Source organism: Gnatocerus cornutus, chromosome 6, assembly GCF_029298725.1.
Source record: "Gnatocerus cornutus isolate USDA-ARS CGAHR chromosome 6, icGnaCorn1.1, whole genome shotgun sequence".
NCBI lineage: Eukaryota > Metazoa > Arthropoda > Insecta > Coleoptera > Tenebrionidae > Gnatocerus > Gnatocerus cornutus.
The window spans coordinates 17,119,097-17,136,732 of record NC_142238.1 but is presented as its reverse complement, the minus strand read 5'-3'; the positions used below and the strand labels follow the sequence as shown (position 1 = coordinate 17,136,732).

General features: G+C 34.7%; 2 protein-coding genes across 2 annotated transcripts; one reads left to right on the top strand and one right to left on the bottom strand.

Annotated features, from left to right (window-relative positions):
- Window positions 1–13: 13 nt before the first annotated feature.
- Window positions 14–9,356, bottom strand: Prip (aquaporin prip). The gene is made up of 6 exons (XM_088039241.1): window positions 9,286–9,356; window positions 1,513–1,718; window positions 1,315–1,458; window positions 977–1,267; window positions 740–871; window positions 14–693 (listed from the first exon to the last, which is right to left on the bottom strand). Exons 2-6 carry the CDS (start codon window positions 1,711–1,713, stop codon window positions 649–651), a joined length of 813 nt encoding a protein of 270 aa, XP_087895367.1. The 5' UTR covers window positions 1,714–1,718; window positions 9,286–9,356; the 3' UTR covers window positions 14–648.
- Window positions 9,357–14,033: 4,677 nt separating this feature from the next.
- LOC148173470 (uncharacterized) lies at window positions 14,034–15,235 on the top strand. The gene has a single exon (XM_088039195.1). The coding sequence runs from the start codon at window positions 14,034–14,036 to the stop codon at window positions 15,123–15,125; it is 1,092 nt and encodes a 363-aa protein (XP_087895321.1). The 3' UTR covers window positions 15,126–15,235.
- The last annotated feature ends 2,401 nt before the right edge of the window (window positions 15,236–17,636 follow it).

Below are 17,636 nucleotides of genomic sequence, written 5' to 3'. Positions count from 1 at the left end.
AAAATTCGCAGGTTTTTGAGGAGTTCGATCTATTTATTTGACTTTAATTAGCATACAGTTTTTACAATTAGTGCCATAAACAGACGTTTTACATACAATTATAAAAAACTAAATATCGTACTAGATAGAAATAAATAAAGACAATTCAATGATAAATATACGAAATTGGATTAGTTCTAATGCTTTAAAGCTTTTTTCCGGCACATTCGAGAATTTACAAGGCGTTTATAAATGTTTCTAGCATCAAGGGTGGCTTAAAGCGTCAAAGGAATGTGCCGCTCACTACAATTGTGGGTTTCGATTTTTCAACTGACGTTTGCAGTGCATGAAGTAAAGTAAGTTTTGAGTAATAAACTGTTCTAGTTATGGTTTAAAACAAACTTGGACACAAAACTGTAACTGAAACGTTGTTGGCATAAGTAATGTTATTATAATAATTTTCAAGATAGTTAAGTTCACTATAAAAACACAGCGGCAAAATGGTGCACGACAGGAATTCTAGAGCCACCCTTGATGCTAGAAACATTTATAAACAAATTTCATTACTACGAATGTCCAATTTGATCAGGCAGGCTTTGTAATGTGAAATCTGTTGGTAGCACTGTCAATTTTGACAGTAAAGGCACACCTGGTCAGTTTTATGACTGATTACGCCAAATTCTCGTCTCTTCTGTTAACATCCAGCCGCTTCAGCTAAAAAAAGAATATTAACACCAGATTTTGAAGATTTAGCGCTCACTTCTTTCTCGTCGGACACGGAGGTGGTGTACCGCTCCACGATCTTCAACGGCCCAAGACTGGGGGCGGCGAAGGCGTGTTTGTACATCAAAGCGGCGGCGACTCCTCCAAGAATAGGTCCAACCCAGTAAACCTTAAATAATAGCAAATAAATCGTAGAAAACACTTCGTGCCAACGCCGTTGGCACGTAGACATAACTCTTTTGTTGAAATACTCGGAATTTGCTTTTATTTTTACCCAGTGATCTTTCCAGTTGTTGACGATAAGCGCCGATCCGAAGCTTCGCGCGGGATTCATGCTGCTTCCGGTAAAGTCAACAGTGGCGAGATGGCCAACGGCGACGGCCATTCCGATGGCCAGAGCAGCCGCGGGTTTGGCCTCCGGGCGGTTGGGGTCGCAGACTCCGCAGATGACGAGGATTAGGACGAAGCCGAGGAAGAATTCCACGCCGAAGCCTTGCACGGGGGAGAAGTCAGGGCCGAGTTGGGTGTTCCCGAGGGATTTGTGGAGGTCCTCCGGGGTTAGGGCCTAAAACACTCTTTTATTGGGAGGGAAGAACCGGATTGGGCACCCACTTTCAAGACCGCGGAGCCGGCCAAGGCCCCCAGACACTGCACGATGACGTAGAGAATTCCTTTGACGATGCTGATGTTGCCTGTGGCCATCATTCCGGCAGTCACCGCGGGGTTAATGTGGCCGCCGCTAACATGCCCCAAAGTCTAAAACAAACAGTTAACACCAAAGCACCAAAGACTTGTTAAGATTCCTCTTACCTGCACTAAAATGAAGATGACCAAGCCGAAAGTCAGCGCGATCAGCACCAAGCTCGCGGGTGTTCCAGAGGCGCTCACGCAGGAAGCGCATCCGAAGAAGTTTAACAGAACGTTTGCAATGAATTCGGCCAGGAGGGCCTTCCAGATTGTATTTTTGCTCTTCAGGTCGTTGATACCCAAGGTTTCGTGGAAGTTACCCATTGTTGCTGGAACGAAATAATAATAAAATTGTTGCACGAGTTTTTATCTTTGATTGATCGAGTTTTTATCTTATACTGGCACCTGGTGCTCATTTCCCCGAAGTCAATTTCTTTGGATGAATCAAAGAATCGCCGCCAGATGTGGGGATTTTCAATACGATTTAATCATAGTTTTGCGAATCTGTTGAGACTGCTTAATTATAGGTCTTCGGAACAATGAAATGTTTCCAGTTGCTTTAGCAGGACAAAGACATGAGTAAGCGCCGTTTTTTTTTAGTAGAACGAGATTCTTTCAGTCGTGTTAGAAACGTTACACTTGTACCTTCCAGGAAGGAAACGTGTTTTGTGTTTCCATAATTAATACCAGTCATGCTATCTGTTTCAAAAAAACGAGATTTCGTCATAGTTAATTCCGTCTCGCATTAATCTTGACATTCGCAAGACATTGTCGTTTTAATTGCAAAAGCAGAAAGTGCGACTTTCCCTTATGTTTTCTTACATTACCAAACCGACGACAAATTCTCACATTTCTTGCAATTTCTCTATGCCTAAGCAATTATTGCGAGTTAAAAACACAAGACGAAAACAATAAGAGCAAACCAAAACGGTATTAATTATGATCGTTACGAGCTATTTGTAAACATTTTAGCACGTCTAGACTAATTCTTTAAATTAATTTAATTTCTTGATGAGTATTTCAAATAAAAAGTTGCTTAAATGCTGGAATCACTAACCTTCAAAGCGTTTTCGTAATTCGAAAAATAAACACTTTTGTTTGGACAACCAATCAGTGTTATTATTTAAAAATTTGAATTTCTTTTTTCTAGCAAACACGTATGAACGGTTCGGTTAATTTCTTCAATCAACAGACTCCATTTAGATCAATAAACTGAGATTGTTTTTTTTATTTCTTTGAGAACAGAAATTAACGGGTTTTACGTGGTTTTCTTATTGGTGCTGATTTACGAGCGGCTTTGATAAACACTGATAAAAAACGATTGAAAACTCAAGTAGCTAATAAAGGTGTTACACAATTATTATTTGATGTTGGTATTAATAGGTTTTGTAATCACTATTGTATCAATTATGTTTAACTGTTTTGTAATAAAGAGTTTACAAGGAAAGACTTTTTGTCTAATCTTATCTAAGAATCCTAAGAAATAGAACGGAAAAAAGCAGAGCGATCAATTTACGGGGTGTTTACCTATAAGTCTTCTAGTATCAAGGGTGGCTAATGTCAAAGAAATTTGCCGCTTATTTACAAATGTGGGTTATCAAAATTTTTGGTTGTTTTCTAAAAAAAATCTAAAATCTGTGTTTTTCGCTCTATAATTTTGCAATTTGGTGGAGTTAATACACGACTTAAAAGTAGCAACTTCTCCAAATTTCATAGCTGTAGCACCAAAATCACCGGAATTACGAATTTTAGTGGCAGAGGTGCGGAAATTTTGCCTTGTCTCCAAAATAGAAATTTGTAAAATCTGTGTCTTTGGCTCTACAATTTTGAAATTTGGTGGAGTTAATAAACGATAAAAAATTAGTTATGTCCCCAAAGTTTCGAATTTTAAGGGAGGATTTTTCATATTTCAGCTTCGTTTTAGAAATAAAAATTTCTTCAAAATTCAAATTGGTGTCTTTCGATCTACAATGTTGCACTTTAGTAGAGTTAATAAACGATTAAAAACTAGTAATTTCCCTAAATTTCATAGCTGTAGCACTAAAATTACCAAAATTGCGAATTTTAAGGGAGGATTTCTCATATTTCGGGTTCACCTTGAAAATAAAAATTTCTAAAACTTGTGTCTTTCGAGCTACAATGTTGCAATTTGGCAGAGTTAATAAACGATAAAAAACTAGTAATTTTCCCAAATTTCAAAGCTGTAACACTAAAATTACTAAAGTTACGAATTTTGAGGGAAGGATTTCTCATCCTTCGACTTTGCCTTGAAAATAAAAATTTCTAAAATGTGTGTCTTTCGATCTACAATGTTGCAATTTGACAGAGTTAATAAACTATGAAAAACTAGTAATTTTCCTAAATTTCATAGCTGTAGCACTAAAACTACCAAAATTACGATTTTTTCGAAAGGATTTCTCATTTTTCGGATTTGTCTTGAAAATAAAAATTTCTAAAATTTGTGTCTTTTAATCTACAAGGTTGCAATTTGACAGAGTTAATAAACGATAGAAAACTAGTAATTCCCCAAAATTTAAAAGCTGTAACAGTAAAATAACCAAAGTTTCGAATTTTAAGGGAAGATTTCTCATATTTCGCCTTCGCCTTTGAAAATAAAAATTTCTAAAATTTGTGTCTTTTAATCTACAAGGTTGCAATTCGACAGAGTTAATAAACGATAGAAAACTAGTAATTTCCCAAAATTTAAAAGCTGTAACAGTAAAATAACCAAAGTTTCGAATTTTAAGGAAAATTTCTCATATTTCGCCTTCGCCTTTGAAAATAAAAATTTCTAAAATTTGTGTCTTTTAATCTACAAGGTTGCAATTTGACAGAGTTAATAAACGATGGAAAACTAGTAATTTCCCAAAATTTAAAAGCTGTAACAGTAAAATAACCAAAGTTTCGAATTTTAAGGAAAATTTCTCATATTTCGCCTTCGCCTTTGAAAATAAAAATTTCTAAAATTTGTGTCTTTTAATCTACAAGGTTGCAATTCGAAAGAGTTAATAAACGATAGAAAACTAGTAATTTCCCAAAATTTAAAAGCTGTAACAGTAAAATAACCAAAGTTTCGAATTTTAAGGAAAATTTCTCATATTTCGCCTTCGCCTTTGAAAATAAAAATTTCTAAAATTTGTGTCTTTTAATCTACAAGGTTGCAATTTGACAGAGTTAATAAACGATAGAAAACTAGTAATTTCTCAAAATTTAAAAGCTGTAACAGTAAAATAAAAAAAGTTTCGAATTTTAAGGAAAATTTCTCATATTTCGCCTTCGCCTTTGAAAATAAAAATTTCTAAGATTCGTGTCTTTCAATCTACTCGTACAATGTTGCAATTTGGCAGAGTTAATAAACGATGAAAAACTAGTAATTTCCCCAAATTTCATGTTTGTAGCACGCAAATTACCAAAATTACGATAGTTCTTCTTTGACATTCTACAGGAACGACCAACAGAGCCGCATTTAAATTTGGCGCTTCTAAAAAAAAACTCTGCAGAAAAAATAGCCTTTAGAACGACATAAAAAAACATAGAATTTCAGAATTAATTTTCTTTTGCGTGTTTTCCTCATTTTTACTTCTTATTTTAGTCTGTTAGTATTTAATTTACTGACATTTGCATCGACTAAAGTTCTGAAGCGTGACAGCAGATGAGTATTTTTCTTGTAAAAAGAGCAAGGTCGTGCCTTAATATATAGAAAATCAATAGACGCTGAGTAACTTCATTGCTCCGAGTATTTTTAGTGGCAGCTATTGTAATGAAATTATGAAACAATTTGACACCATATGGAACAACAAATTAATCTCCGTGCATGTAAAAGCAAAGTACACACTTCAGATAGGGAATAAGCACCCTTTATTTACTTTATGGATGATTTCCCCATTATCTTTTAACCGTTTCCCATGTATCCCAATAAATAACGTCTTGTTTGAAAATCTCCACGCTTTCAATCTATAAAACTACAAACAATACGTTTTTACGAACGTTTTTATTGCTTTTTAAACAGGTTAATGTAGTCCCGAAACGTTTTGGCACAGTGCCAGAAGTGCTACGGTTCTTTTATTGAGTAATAATTACATGGGACATAATGACGGGCGAATATTTTTCTGATCTCATCACCAGATAATTCTCTCTGTCCCGGAGCTACTTTTCTAGAGATATTGCTCGTTAAAATAATTCGTTTTTTTATAAGTGTTTAAACAAAGGTTTAGGGGAGTTCGCGGTCGCTTTGAGAAGCCAAAAGTAACGAGTTCGAGCCAAATTCGGAATGGTGGATGCGCCGAGTGAATCGCGTGATATTGTCATGTTTTTCTTTAGAAATTGACACAGTTGCAACCTACAAGTATGAGATCAGAAGACATATTGAATTAATATCTGCATAATGATGTCATTATGTGTGGTCGGTGCCGCGACGAGGAGGAAATTGTCTTCATATGAGGCAGTGGACCGATGACCATGACTAACAGTTTTCCTAGGAAAATTCGTAATTCTGGTGTTTTAGTGCTGCAGCTATGAAACTTGGGGAAGTTACTAGTTTTGAGTAGTGTATTCACTCCACCAAATTACAAAATTATCGAGCCGGCGGGATCAATTTTAGAATCTTTCATTTCTAGGACCAATCGAAATTTTTCAGTAGTTCAATTTGAAGCTTGTAGTTCGAGTAGTTTTAGTGCCACAGCAATGAAATTTGGGGAAGACACTATTCCAAACTTGACTATTGACTGTGCTAAATTGCAAAATTATCGAGCTAACGCGACCAATTTTAGAATTCCAATTTTTCAGTAATTTTATTTGACGTTTGTAATTGTAGTAGTTTTAGTGCTACATCAATGAAATTTGGGAAGGACACTTTTCCAAGCTTGACTATTAACTGTGCTAAATTTCAGAATTATCGCGTCGACGGGACCAATTTTAGAATTTTCAATTTTTAGGACCAATCGAAATTTTTTATAGTTCAATTTGAAGCTTGTAGTTCGAGTAGTTTTAGTGCTACAGCAATGAAATTTGGGAAGGGCACTCTTACAAGCTTGATTATTCATTGTGCTAAATTATAAAATATTAGTGCCAACGAGTCAAATTTTAGAATTTTTTATTTTTTGGATGAATCGAAATTTTTTAGTAGTTCAATTTGAAGCTTGTAGTTCGATTAGTTTTAGTGACACAGCAATGAAATTTGGGGAGGACACGATTCTAAACTTGACTATTGACTGTGCTAAATTGCAAAATTATCGAGCTAACGAGACCAATGTTAGAATTCCATTTTTGCGACGAAGCGAAATTTTTCAGTAATTCAATTTGACGCTTGTAGTTCTAGTAGGTTTAGTGCTACATCAATGAAATTTGGGAAGGACACTTTTCCAAGCTTGACTATTAACTGTGCTAAATTTCAGAATTATCGCGTCGACAGGACCAATTTTAGAATTTTCAATTTTTAGAACCAATCGAAATTTTTTAGTAGTTCAATTTGAAGCTTGTAGTTCCAGTAGTTTTAGTTCTACAGCAATGAAATTTGGAAAGGTCACTCTTACAAGCTTGATTATTCATTGTGCTAAATTATAAAATATTCGTGCCAACGAGTCAAATTTTAGAATTCTATTTTTGGGACGAATCGAAATTTTTTAGTAGTTCAATTTGAAGCTTGTAGTTCTAGTAGTTTTAGTGCTACATCAATGAAATTTGGGGAAGACACTATTCCAAACTTGACTATTGACTATGCTAAATTGCAAAATTATCGAGCTAACGCGATCAATTTTAGAATTCCAATTTTTCAGTAATTAAATTTGACGTTTGTAATTGTAGTAGTTTTAGTGTTACATCAATGAAATTTGGGAAGGACACTTCTCCAAGCTTGACTATTAACTGTGCTAAATTTCAGAATTATCGCGTCGACGGGACCAATTTTAGAATTTTCAATTTTTAGAACCAATCGAAATTTTTTAGTAGTTCAATTTGAAGCTTGTAGTTCGAGTAGTTTTAGTTCTACAGCAATGAAATTTGGGAAGGTCACTATTACAAGCTTGATTATTCATTGTGCTAAATTATAAAATATTCGTGCCAACGAGTCAAATTTTAGAATTTTTCATTTTTTGGATAAATTGAAATTTTTCAGTAGTTCAATTTGAAGCTTGAAGTTCGAGTAGTTTTAGTGACACAGCAATGAAATTTGGGGAGGACACGATTCTAAACTTGACTATTGACTGTGCTAAATTGCAAAATTATCGAGCTAACGGGACCAATTTTAGAATTCCATTTTTGGGACGAATCGAAATTTTTTAGTAGTTCAATTTGAAGCTTGTAGTTCTAGTAGTTTTAGTGCTACATCAATGAAATCTGGGAAGGACACTTTTCCAAGCTTGACTATTAACTGTGCTAAATTTCAGAATTATCGCGTCGACGGGACCAATTTTAGAATTTTCAATTTTTAGAACCAATCGAAATTTTTTAATAGTTCAATTTGAAGCTTGTAGTTCGAGTAGTTTTAGTTCTACAGCAATGAAATTTGGGAAGGTCACTCTTACAAGCTTGATTATTCATTGTGCTAAATTATAAAATATTCGTGCCAACGAGTCAAATTTTAGAATTTTTCATTTTTTGGATGAATCGAAATTTTTTAGTAGTTCAATTTGAAGCTTGTAGTTCGAGTAGTTTTAGTGACACTATTATAAGCTTGACTATTAACGGTGCTAAATTACAAAATTATCGCGTCGACGGGACCAATTTTAGAATTTTCAATTTTTAGGATCAATCGAAATTTTTTAGTAGTTCAATTTGAAGCTTGTAGTTCGAGTAGTTTTAGTGCTACAGCAATGAAATTTGGGGAGAACACTTCTCCAAGTTTGAGTATTAACTGTGCTAAATTACAAAATTATGGCGTTAACGAGACAAATTTTAGAATTTTTCATTTTTATGAGGAATCAAAATGGATTATTTTTTGTTTTAGATTTAGGGACGTAGGAAAAATAGTGTACATAAGTTATCGAAAACTTTCTTCATAGCACTCGTTATATAAATATCTATTCTTAGTTACCAAATGACAGTGTCAAAATTGGATTTTTTTTTCATTATTCCAATAATTTTAATTCTAAATTTCTTCAGTAAAAACATGAAATCATGTCGCAGCTCTTTAAACACGCACATAATTTGTCAAACCGATAAATCAAAGTGTCAATAAAACATTTATGTAATAAAACGAAGGATAAGTGCATCACAGTTCAATACGATTTGATCACTGAAAGTGCAAACATAACAAAACGCTACTATCTCCGACACACCTGCACGTTTCCAACCGCAACGATAATGTGATATTTTTACCCAAACTCTTTTTTTTGCCCTCTTCGTGTTGAACATGATTTGAATACAAAGAATAAAAAGTGTTACGCACTGAAAGGTTCAAACCAACAATTACCACGTGCATCATTTTGATATGAAATAATTTTGATCCGACCCAATTTTCCGCTTTCTCTCAAATTCGTTGCACTCTGAAATATTTGTTCGATAAATTGTCACATCATCGATCAATAAAAGCTGTGATAGTCACAGAACAACATTTCACGGTTCATGCTCGGGTAGATAAATTTTTTTCTGAAGTAATTACTTCGTTCTGTAAGAATAAAAAGAAACCATTTGTTGTTAGATCACAATCTTACGCAGAAACGGAGTTTTTATGGCAAAACGAGTTCGAGTCAGGTTCTTCATACCTAATCGTAATTGAGTAACTTAAGAATGTAATTATGTACTAATTAGTTTATGGGTCTGTTCTAATTCATCGAATTCTCCAAGTGCCGACGCTGACGCAAATTTAATTAGCGCCGCTGGTATGATTTTTTTGGCAAAGTCCGAGTCGAACAAGCAAAGAAAAAATAACCGTTTTAGTCATGATTTGTTTGTACTCACCGGAGAAATCGCACAGGTGAACTGTCAGAGTTTGGATATGAGCTTTGTACGCGCAAAACTTGAACTGCCGAGCATCTATATAATTTGAATCAAGATAGAAGTGGGATTCCGAGCAAGTGGGGGAATAATAATTAAATTATTTTATTTTATTAATGTGCTTTGCTCAGTTCTATTTTCAAAAATATGCACTAAAAACGAAATGAATGAGAAGGGAATTTACGCATCGATACGAAATTAAGTTCGTCGTATAAAAATGATATAAATGTTTATATTTAGCTGTAGGTACCTCAAAACAGCAATTATTTAATAAACGATCTGCCTCCATGCCATAATGGACTCCTACTCTTTGCAGGGCAGAAATAGAGTCTATTAGTTTTTATTAGAATCAACTCGGATTTATTAGATGAGACAATTTGTTAGGTGTGAAAAAGGAAAAGTGAGCAAAAAGACGCTCTGGGTCTAATTATAGCGAAGGTTCGAATGGAAAGGCAGTGGCGGGTGAGGTATTCGGACTGTGGGAATCCCCTGTTATTCTAACAACAAAAAATTGTAAAATTGGACTCGTTGGCTCGATAATTTTGTAATCTAGCACCGTTAATAGTCAGGCTTGGAATAGTATCCTCCCCATATTTCGTTGTTGTAGCACTAAAACTACTCGAACTACAAGTTTCAAATGGAACTACTGAAAAATTTCGATTCCTCTAAAATTGAAAAAAAATCTAAAATTTGACTTGTTATCTAGATATTTCTGCAATTTAGCACAGTTAATAGTCAAGCTTGGAAAAGTGTCCTTCCCAAATTTCATTGCTGTAGCACTAAAACTACTCGAACTGCAAGTTTCAAATGGAACTACTGAAAAATTTCGATTCGTCCTAAAATTGAAAAAAATCTAAAATTTGACTTGTTATCTAGATATTTCTGCAATTTAGCACAGTTAATATCAAGCTTGGAAAAGTGTCCTTCCCAAATTTCATTGCTCTAGCACTAAAACTACTCAAACTACAAGCTTCAGATTGAACTACTAATAATTTTCGATTCGTCCTAAAAATGAAATATTCTAAAATTGGTCTCGTTGGCCCGATAATTTTGTAATGACGCATAGTTAATAGTCAAGGTTGGGAAAGTGTCTTCCCTAAATTTCATTGCTGTAGCACTAAAACTACTCGAATTACAAGCTTCAATTGAACTACTGAAAAATTTCGATTGGTCCTAAAAATGAAAAATTCTAAAATTGGTCTCGTTGGGGCGATAATTTTGAATTTAGCACCGTTAATAGTCAGGCTTGGAATAGTATCCTTCCCATATTTCATTGTTGTAGCACTAAAACTACTCGAACTACAAGTTTCAAATGGAACTACTGAAAAATTTCGATTCCTCTAAAATTGAAAAAAAATCTAAAATTTGACTTGTTATCTAGATATTTCTGCAATTTAGCACAGTTAATAGTCAAGCTTGGAAAAGTGTCCTTCCCAAATTTCATTGCTCTAGCACTAAAACTACTCAAACTACAAGCTTCAGATTGAACTACTAATAATTTTCGATTCGTCCTAAAAATGAAAAATTCTAAAATTGGTCTCGTTGGCATGATAATTTTGTAATTACGCATAGTTAATAGTCAAGGTTGGAAAAGTGTCTTCCCTAAATTTCATTGCAGTAGCACTAAAACTACTCGAATTACAAGCTTCAGATTGAACTACTGAAAAATTTCGATTGGTCCTAAAAATTAAAAATTCCAAAATTGGTCTCGTTGGGGCGATAATTTTAAAATTTAGCACCGTTAATAGTCAGGCTTGGAATAGTATCCTCCCCATATTTCATTGTTGTAGCACTAAAACTACTCGAACTACAAGTTTCAAATGGAACTACTGAAAAATTTCGATTCGTCCTAAAATTGAAAAAAAATCTAAAATTTGACTTGTTATCTAGATATTTCTGCAATTTAGCACAGTTAATATCAAGCTTGGAAAAGTGTCCTTCCCAAATTTCATTGCTGTAGCACTAAAACTACTCAAACTACAAGCTTCAGATTGAACTACTAATAATTTTCGATTCGTCCTAAAAATGAAAAATTCTAAAATTGGTCTCGTTGGCCCGATAATTTTGTAATGACGCATAGTTAATAGTCAAGCTTGGAAAAGTGTCCTTCCCAAATTTCATTGATGTAGCACTAAACCTACTAGAACTACAAGCGTCAAATTGAATTACTGAAAAATTTCGCTTCGTCGCAAAAATGGAATTCTAACATTGGTCTCGTTAGCTCGATAATTTTGCAATTTAGCACAGTCAATAGTCAAGTTTAGAATCGTGTCCTCCCCAAATTTCATTGCTGTGTCACTAAAACTACTCGAACTACAAGCTTCAAATTGAACTACTAAAAAATTTCGATTCATCCAAAAAATGAAAAATTCTAAAATTTGACTCGTTGGCACGAATATTTTATAATTTAGCACAATGAATAATCAAGCTTGTAAGAGTGCCCTTCCCAAATTTCATTGCTGTAGCACTAAAACTACTCGAACTACAAGCTTCAAATTGAACTATAAAAAATTTCGATTGGTCCTAAAAATTGAAAATTCTAAAATTGGTCCCGTCGACGCGATAATTCTGAAATTTAGCACAGTTAATAGTCAAGCTTGGAATAGTATCCTCCCCATATTTCATTGTTGTAGCACTAAAACTACTCGAACTACAAGTTTCAAATGGAACTACTGAAAAATTTCGATTCGTCCTAAAATTGAAAAAAAATCTAAAATTTGACTTGTTATCTAGATATTTCTGCAATTTAGCACAGTTAATATCAAGCTTGGAAAAGTGTCCTTCCCAAATTTCATTGCTGTAGCACTAAAACTACTCAAACTACAAGCTTCAGATTGAACTACTAATAATTTTCGATTCGTCCTAAAAATGAAAAATTCTAAAATTGGTCTCGTTGGCCCGATAATTTTGTAATGACGCATAGTTAATAGTCAAGGTTGGGAAAGTGTCTTCCCTAAATTTCATTGCTGTAGCACTAAAACTACTCGAATTACAAGCTTCAGATTGAACTACTGAAAAATTTCGATTGGTCCTAAAAATGAAAAATTCTAAAATTGGTTTCGTTGGGGCGATAATTTTGAAATTTAGCACCGTTAATAGTCAGGCTTGGAATAGTATCCTTCCCAAATTTCATTGTTGTAGCACTAAAACTACTCGAACTACAAGTTTCAAATGGAACTACTGAAAATTTTCGATTCGTCCTAAAATTGAAAAAAAATCTAAAATTTGACTTGTTATCTAGATATTTCTGCAATTTAGCACAGTTAATATCAAGCTTGGAAAAGTGTCCTTCCCAAATTTCATTGCTGTAGCACTAAAACTACTCAAACTACAAGCTTCAGATTGAACTACTAATAATTTTCGATTCGTCCTAAAAATGAAAAATTCTAAAATTGGTCTCGTTGGCCCGATAATTTTGTAATTACGCATAGTTAATAGTCAAGGTTGGGAAAGTGTCTTCCCTAAATTTCATTGCTGTAGCACTAAAACTACTCGAATTACAAGCTTCAGATTGAACTACTGAAAAATTTCGATTGGTCCTAAAAATGAAAAATTCCAAAATTGGTCTCGTTGTGGCAATAATTTTGAAATTTAGCACCGTTAATAGTCAGGCTTGGAATAGTATCCTCCCCATATTTCATTGTTGTAGCACTAAAACTACTCAAACTACAAGCTTCAGATTGAACTACTAATAATTTTCGATTCGTCCTAAAAATGAAAAATTCTAAAATTTGACTGGTTATCTAGATATTTCTGCAATTTAGCACAGTTAATAGTCAAGCTTGGAAACGTGTCTTTCCCAAATTTCATTGCTGTAGCACTAAAACTACTCAAACTACAAGCTTCAGATTGAACTATTAATAATTTTCGATTCGTCCTAAAAATGAAAAATTCTAAAATTAGTATCGTTGGCCCGATAATTTTGTAATGACGCATAGTTAATAGTCAAGGTTGGGAAAGTGTCTTCCCTAAATTTCATTGCTGTAGCACTAAAACTACTCGAATTACAAGCTTCAAATGGAACTACTGAAAAATTTCGATACTTCCCAAAAATGAAAAATTCTAAAATTAGTCTCGTTGGCCCGATAATTTTGTAATTTAGCATAGTTAATAGTCAAGCTTGGGAAAGTGTCTTCCCTAAATGTCATTGCTGTGACACTAAAACTACGCGAACTACAAGCGTCAAATTTAACTACTGAAAAATTTCGATTGGTCGTAAAAATGAAAAATTTTAAAATTAGCCTTGTAGGCGCAATAATTCTGTAATTTAGCATAGTTAAGATTTAAGTTCGGAAAAGTGTCCGCCCCAAATTTCATTGCAGTAGCTCTAAAACTACTTGAACTGCAAGCTTCAGATTGAACTACTGGAAAATTTTGATTAGTCCTAAAAATGAAAAATTCTAAAATTTGTTTCTTAGGCTTGATAATTTTGTAAATTTGCACAGTTAGTAGTCAAGCTAGGATAAAAGTCCTCTCCAAATTTTATTGTTGTAGCATTAAAACTACTCGAACTACACCCTTCAATGTAAATAAAAAATTCTCTAAAAATTCAGTCTGTTAGTAACTTTTATTTTCTATAATACCACCGCATGTTAATTAATCATTATCAATTTTATTAGTTTTTTTTTACTCGGCACTAAATGAATTAAACTCGATGTTTGTACCGAGTAGCTATAGCTGCAGAAAAAAATCAGTCTAAGAATCAATCGATCATGGGCGGCATTCATTTAAAGTTTGCAAGAATTTTTGCTCTATTACCATTGCCGAACAAACAAAAATCTCAAAGAATCAACGGAATGGTCATGATAGTCTTGTTGGTGCTAATTTTCGCTGTCGACATCTATTTTCGACTCCAGTTTTACTACAAACACGTTACAATCTTGCACACAATTTTGGACATTCTGATGCACACATTCACGACTTTAACAAACGTCAGTTCGATTCTTATTGGGACGTTTTTTTATGGCAAAAACTGGCTGATGTTAACCAAACCAGAGAAAAGTACTAACGGCACTAATAAGTATTTTTTCTTGTTAATTTTCGTGTTTTTTATTTACGTCGCTTTCGAGACTAATTTCTACAGAAGAGTAGATCCTGTGATCATTTACTACATGATTCCAACGTACGTAAATATTTTTTTGATAATCATTTCAGTGCTCACAATTAATTACTTCGCGGACGAGCTCACCACCACGTTAGTGACATTCAGAGGGGATTTACACCGAGAATTGGTACAACTGGAGGAAATTTCACAGTTCGAAACCAACCCTTACATCGTCTCCAGACTCCTTTCCACCAAACCACGCAACCCCTTCTTCGCCAACTTCGTGGAGATGTCCTCCAGACTTGACTCCTTCAACAAAGTCTACGGATGGCAGATCCTGGCCTTCGCCGCCATTGTTCTTCTCCTTACGTACGAAAGTCTGAACACCGCCCTAAGACAAGTGTTCAAAGCAGACAACACTGGGATCAACGTGGAGCTCATTTGCATCAAAACGATGAAATGCTCGAATTTCTTGATTTTCGGTGTGCTGCTGATTTTGCCCTGCTACAGGTTCAACGGGGAAATGGACAGAGTCGTGGGGGTGTGCAGGAAGATTTTGATTAATCTGCCGCAAATTTCTGAGAAGACTTTTAGTTATTACTTGAAACTGAAATTAGTTTTTTTGTTGAAGCAGATTGAAATGAAGAGGCCGTTTTTTTCAGCGGCGGGATTCTTCGAGGTGGATTATACGATGCTGGTGTACATTTTGAATGGGATTACGTCGTATTTGATCGTCACTTTGCAGGCTAAGAGTGAATGATAATCGTGTTGAGTGGTTGGGCAAACACGCGACAAATGCAAGAATTTATTCATTTGGAAAAGGTCTAATTTGGCGATGTTTAATGGCTATTTTCTTCTTTTATGTAAGCTTTGTGGGAATTAAAAAGAAAAAATTCAATGGGGGCCTTTTATTTATTTGTTGGAAGTTCACATTGATGGCTGTAGTTCGAGTAGTTTAAATGCTACACCAATGAAATTTGGGGAGGACAATTTTCCTAACTCGACTATTCACTGCTAAATTACAGAATATTCGTGTCGACGAGTCAAATTTTAGAATTTTTGAGTTTTAGGACCCATCAAAATCTTTTAGTAGTTCAATTGACGCTTGTAGTTCGAGTAGTTTTAATGCTACACCAATTAAATTTGAGGAGAACACTTTCTCAAGCTTGACTATTAACTGTGCTAAATTACAACATTATCGAGCCGACGAGACAAATTTTAGAATTTTTCGTTTTTAGGACCAATCGAAATTTTCCAGTAGTTCAATTTGAAGCTTGTAGTTCGAATAGTTTTAGTGCTATAGCAATGAAATTTGAGGAGAACAATATTCCAAGGTTGACTATTAACTGTGCTAAATTACAAAATAATCGAGCCGACGGGACCAATTTTAGAATTTTTTATTTTTAAGAGGAATCAAAATTTTTCATTAGTGCTATTGGAAGCTAGTAGTTCGAATAGTTTTAGTGCTACAGCAATTAAATTTGGGAAGAACACTTTTCCAAGCTTGGCTATTAACTGCGCTAAATTGCAAAATTATCGAGCCTACGAGATAAATTTTAGAATTTTTTCGTTTTTAGGACCAATCGAAAATTTTCAGTAGTTCAATCTGAAGCTTCTAGTTCGAGTAGTTTTAGTGTTACAGCAATGAAATTTGGGGAGAACACTTTTCCAAGCTTGGCTATTAGCTGTGCTAAATTGTAAAATTATCGCGCCAACGGGACTAATTTTAGAATTTTTCATTTTTAGGACCAATCGAATTTTTTCAGTAGTTCAGTTTGACGCTTGTAGTTCTAGTAGTTTTAGTGCTACAGCAACCAAAATTGGGGAGGACACTTCTCCAAGCTCGACTATTAACTGTGCTAAATCACAAAGACACGACGCTTTTACACATAAAGTACTGAAGTATTTAAGAAAATGTTAACAGAGTTGTTAACCATTTTCATTAGAAATTTCAGTTCTGTTCTCATCTCAATTTCTTGCTTCGTGTACGCCTCAGCTTGAGTCTGCAGAAAGAACTTGAAGGCCTGCACTCCCATCGATCTTATTTCTCGCACTATATTGTCGTTCAAGCATTTCACCAAGACCTAGAACAAGAAGAATTTTCCAAAGATCTCTGAACTAACTAAAATCGTACCAAAATCAAAGAATAAAGCTCCAATTTCAAAACCACCTCTCTCCTAACCCTTCTCTCGACCTCCCAAAAGTAAATGCCTTGGTAAAGCTCCATCCACATCTGAAGAACAACCACCAGAACACTCCACCCATAGACTTGACTAAAAATCGCGAAGCTCTGCACAGCTTTCATCAAAGTACCTTCAACTCTTTTAATAACCACCAGTGCATCATCTCCTTTATGATGCTCCAAAACAGCTTTGACCCATCCGAGAATGAGAAGATCTCCATTATCAGCTCGTCGCACCTCTTGAGTTGGAAGTGTTAAAAACTCCGCCAGTGATGAAGTAACGAGCGAATTTAGATATTTCGTTGTTTGTAAAAGCACCGAGAGAATGGTGACAACGTGGAGAGCCTCCAGAGAAAATGCAAGAAGTGTTAAGTAACTCTTCGTTGATGGTAAACAAGAGATGTAACAGCTCAAGATTGGTAATATTCGGAAGAAGAACCACGAGACTTTGTTGAATTGAAGATTACAGTTCAGTTGGTTTACCAGTTTGTACAGAATCTTCATTTCGAGGGAGTTTCTATACTTTTTGAGAACGATGGAGAAACATAAGGCAGTTTCGACACCAACGAGGACATCTTCAAGTTGCGTCTCAAACGAAACGAGGTAGTTCACAGTCAAAAGTACCAGAAACAGGCAGTTGAGTTTTTTACACGAGACGACATCAAACGTTATAAATTTATCGAAAATTCTTTCTAAGAAGTTGACCGCCATTGCTCTAATAAATGAAATTTTATTAAAAATTGAACGTTCGTGATTGGGAAATTATGTGCACATGCGAGAAAACAATTATTTTAGAAGACAAATTAAATTAAGTGGCTCGAAAATAAACACCCGGATCTGCGAGTGCAATAGTTTATGGCGGACAAACTTAATGGCCAATATTAGTTTACTGCATATTTTGATTTCAATTGGCAATGGATCCAACAGTGTCAGATCCGAAATTATATCACAAACGATAGTATGCGGAACCGTAATTTTACGGGAACGTAAACTGGTGGCAGAAATATTGGCACCAACGAACAGGATGCTTAGAATATGTAAATATTTAGGTACTTAAGTACTTGACTGGTTTTAGACACTTGAGAGAAT

What these genes read in the sequence shown, in the direction of transcription:
- Prip (XM_088039241.1), bottom strand. Translation starts at nt 1,713, where the DNA reads ATGGGTAACTTCCACGAAACCTTGGGTATCAACGACCTGAAGAGCAAA. An exon ending in TCATCTTCATTTTAGTGCAG is followed by an intron (nt 1,459 to 1,512) that starts GTAAGAGGAATC and finishes TGTTTGTTTTAG; the next exon opens with ACTTTGGGGCATGTTAGCGG. An exon ending in ACAACTGGAAAGATCACTGG is followed by an intron (nt 872 to 976) that starts GTAAAAATAAAA and finishes CTATTATTTAAG; the next exon opens with GTTTACTGGGTTGGACCTAT.
- LOC148173470 (XM_088039195.1), top strand. Translation starts at nt 14,034, where the DNA reads ATGGGCGGCATTCATTTAAAGTTTGCAAGAATTTTTGCTCTATTACCA.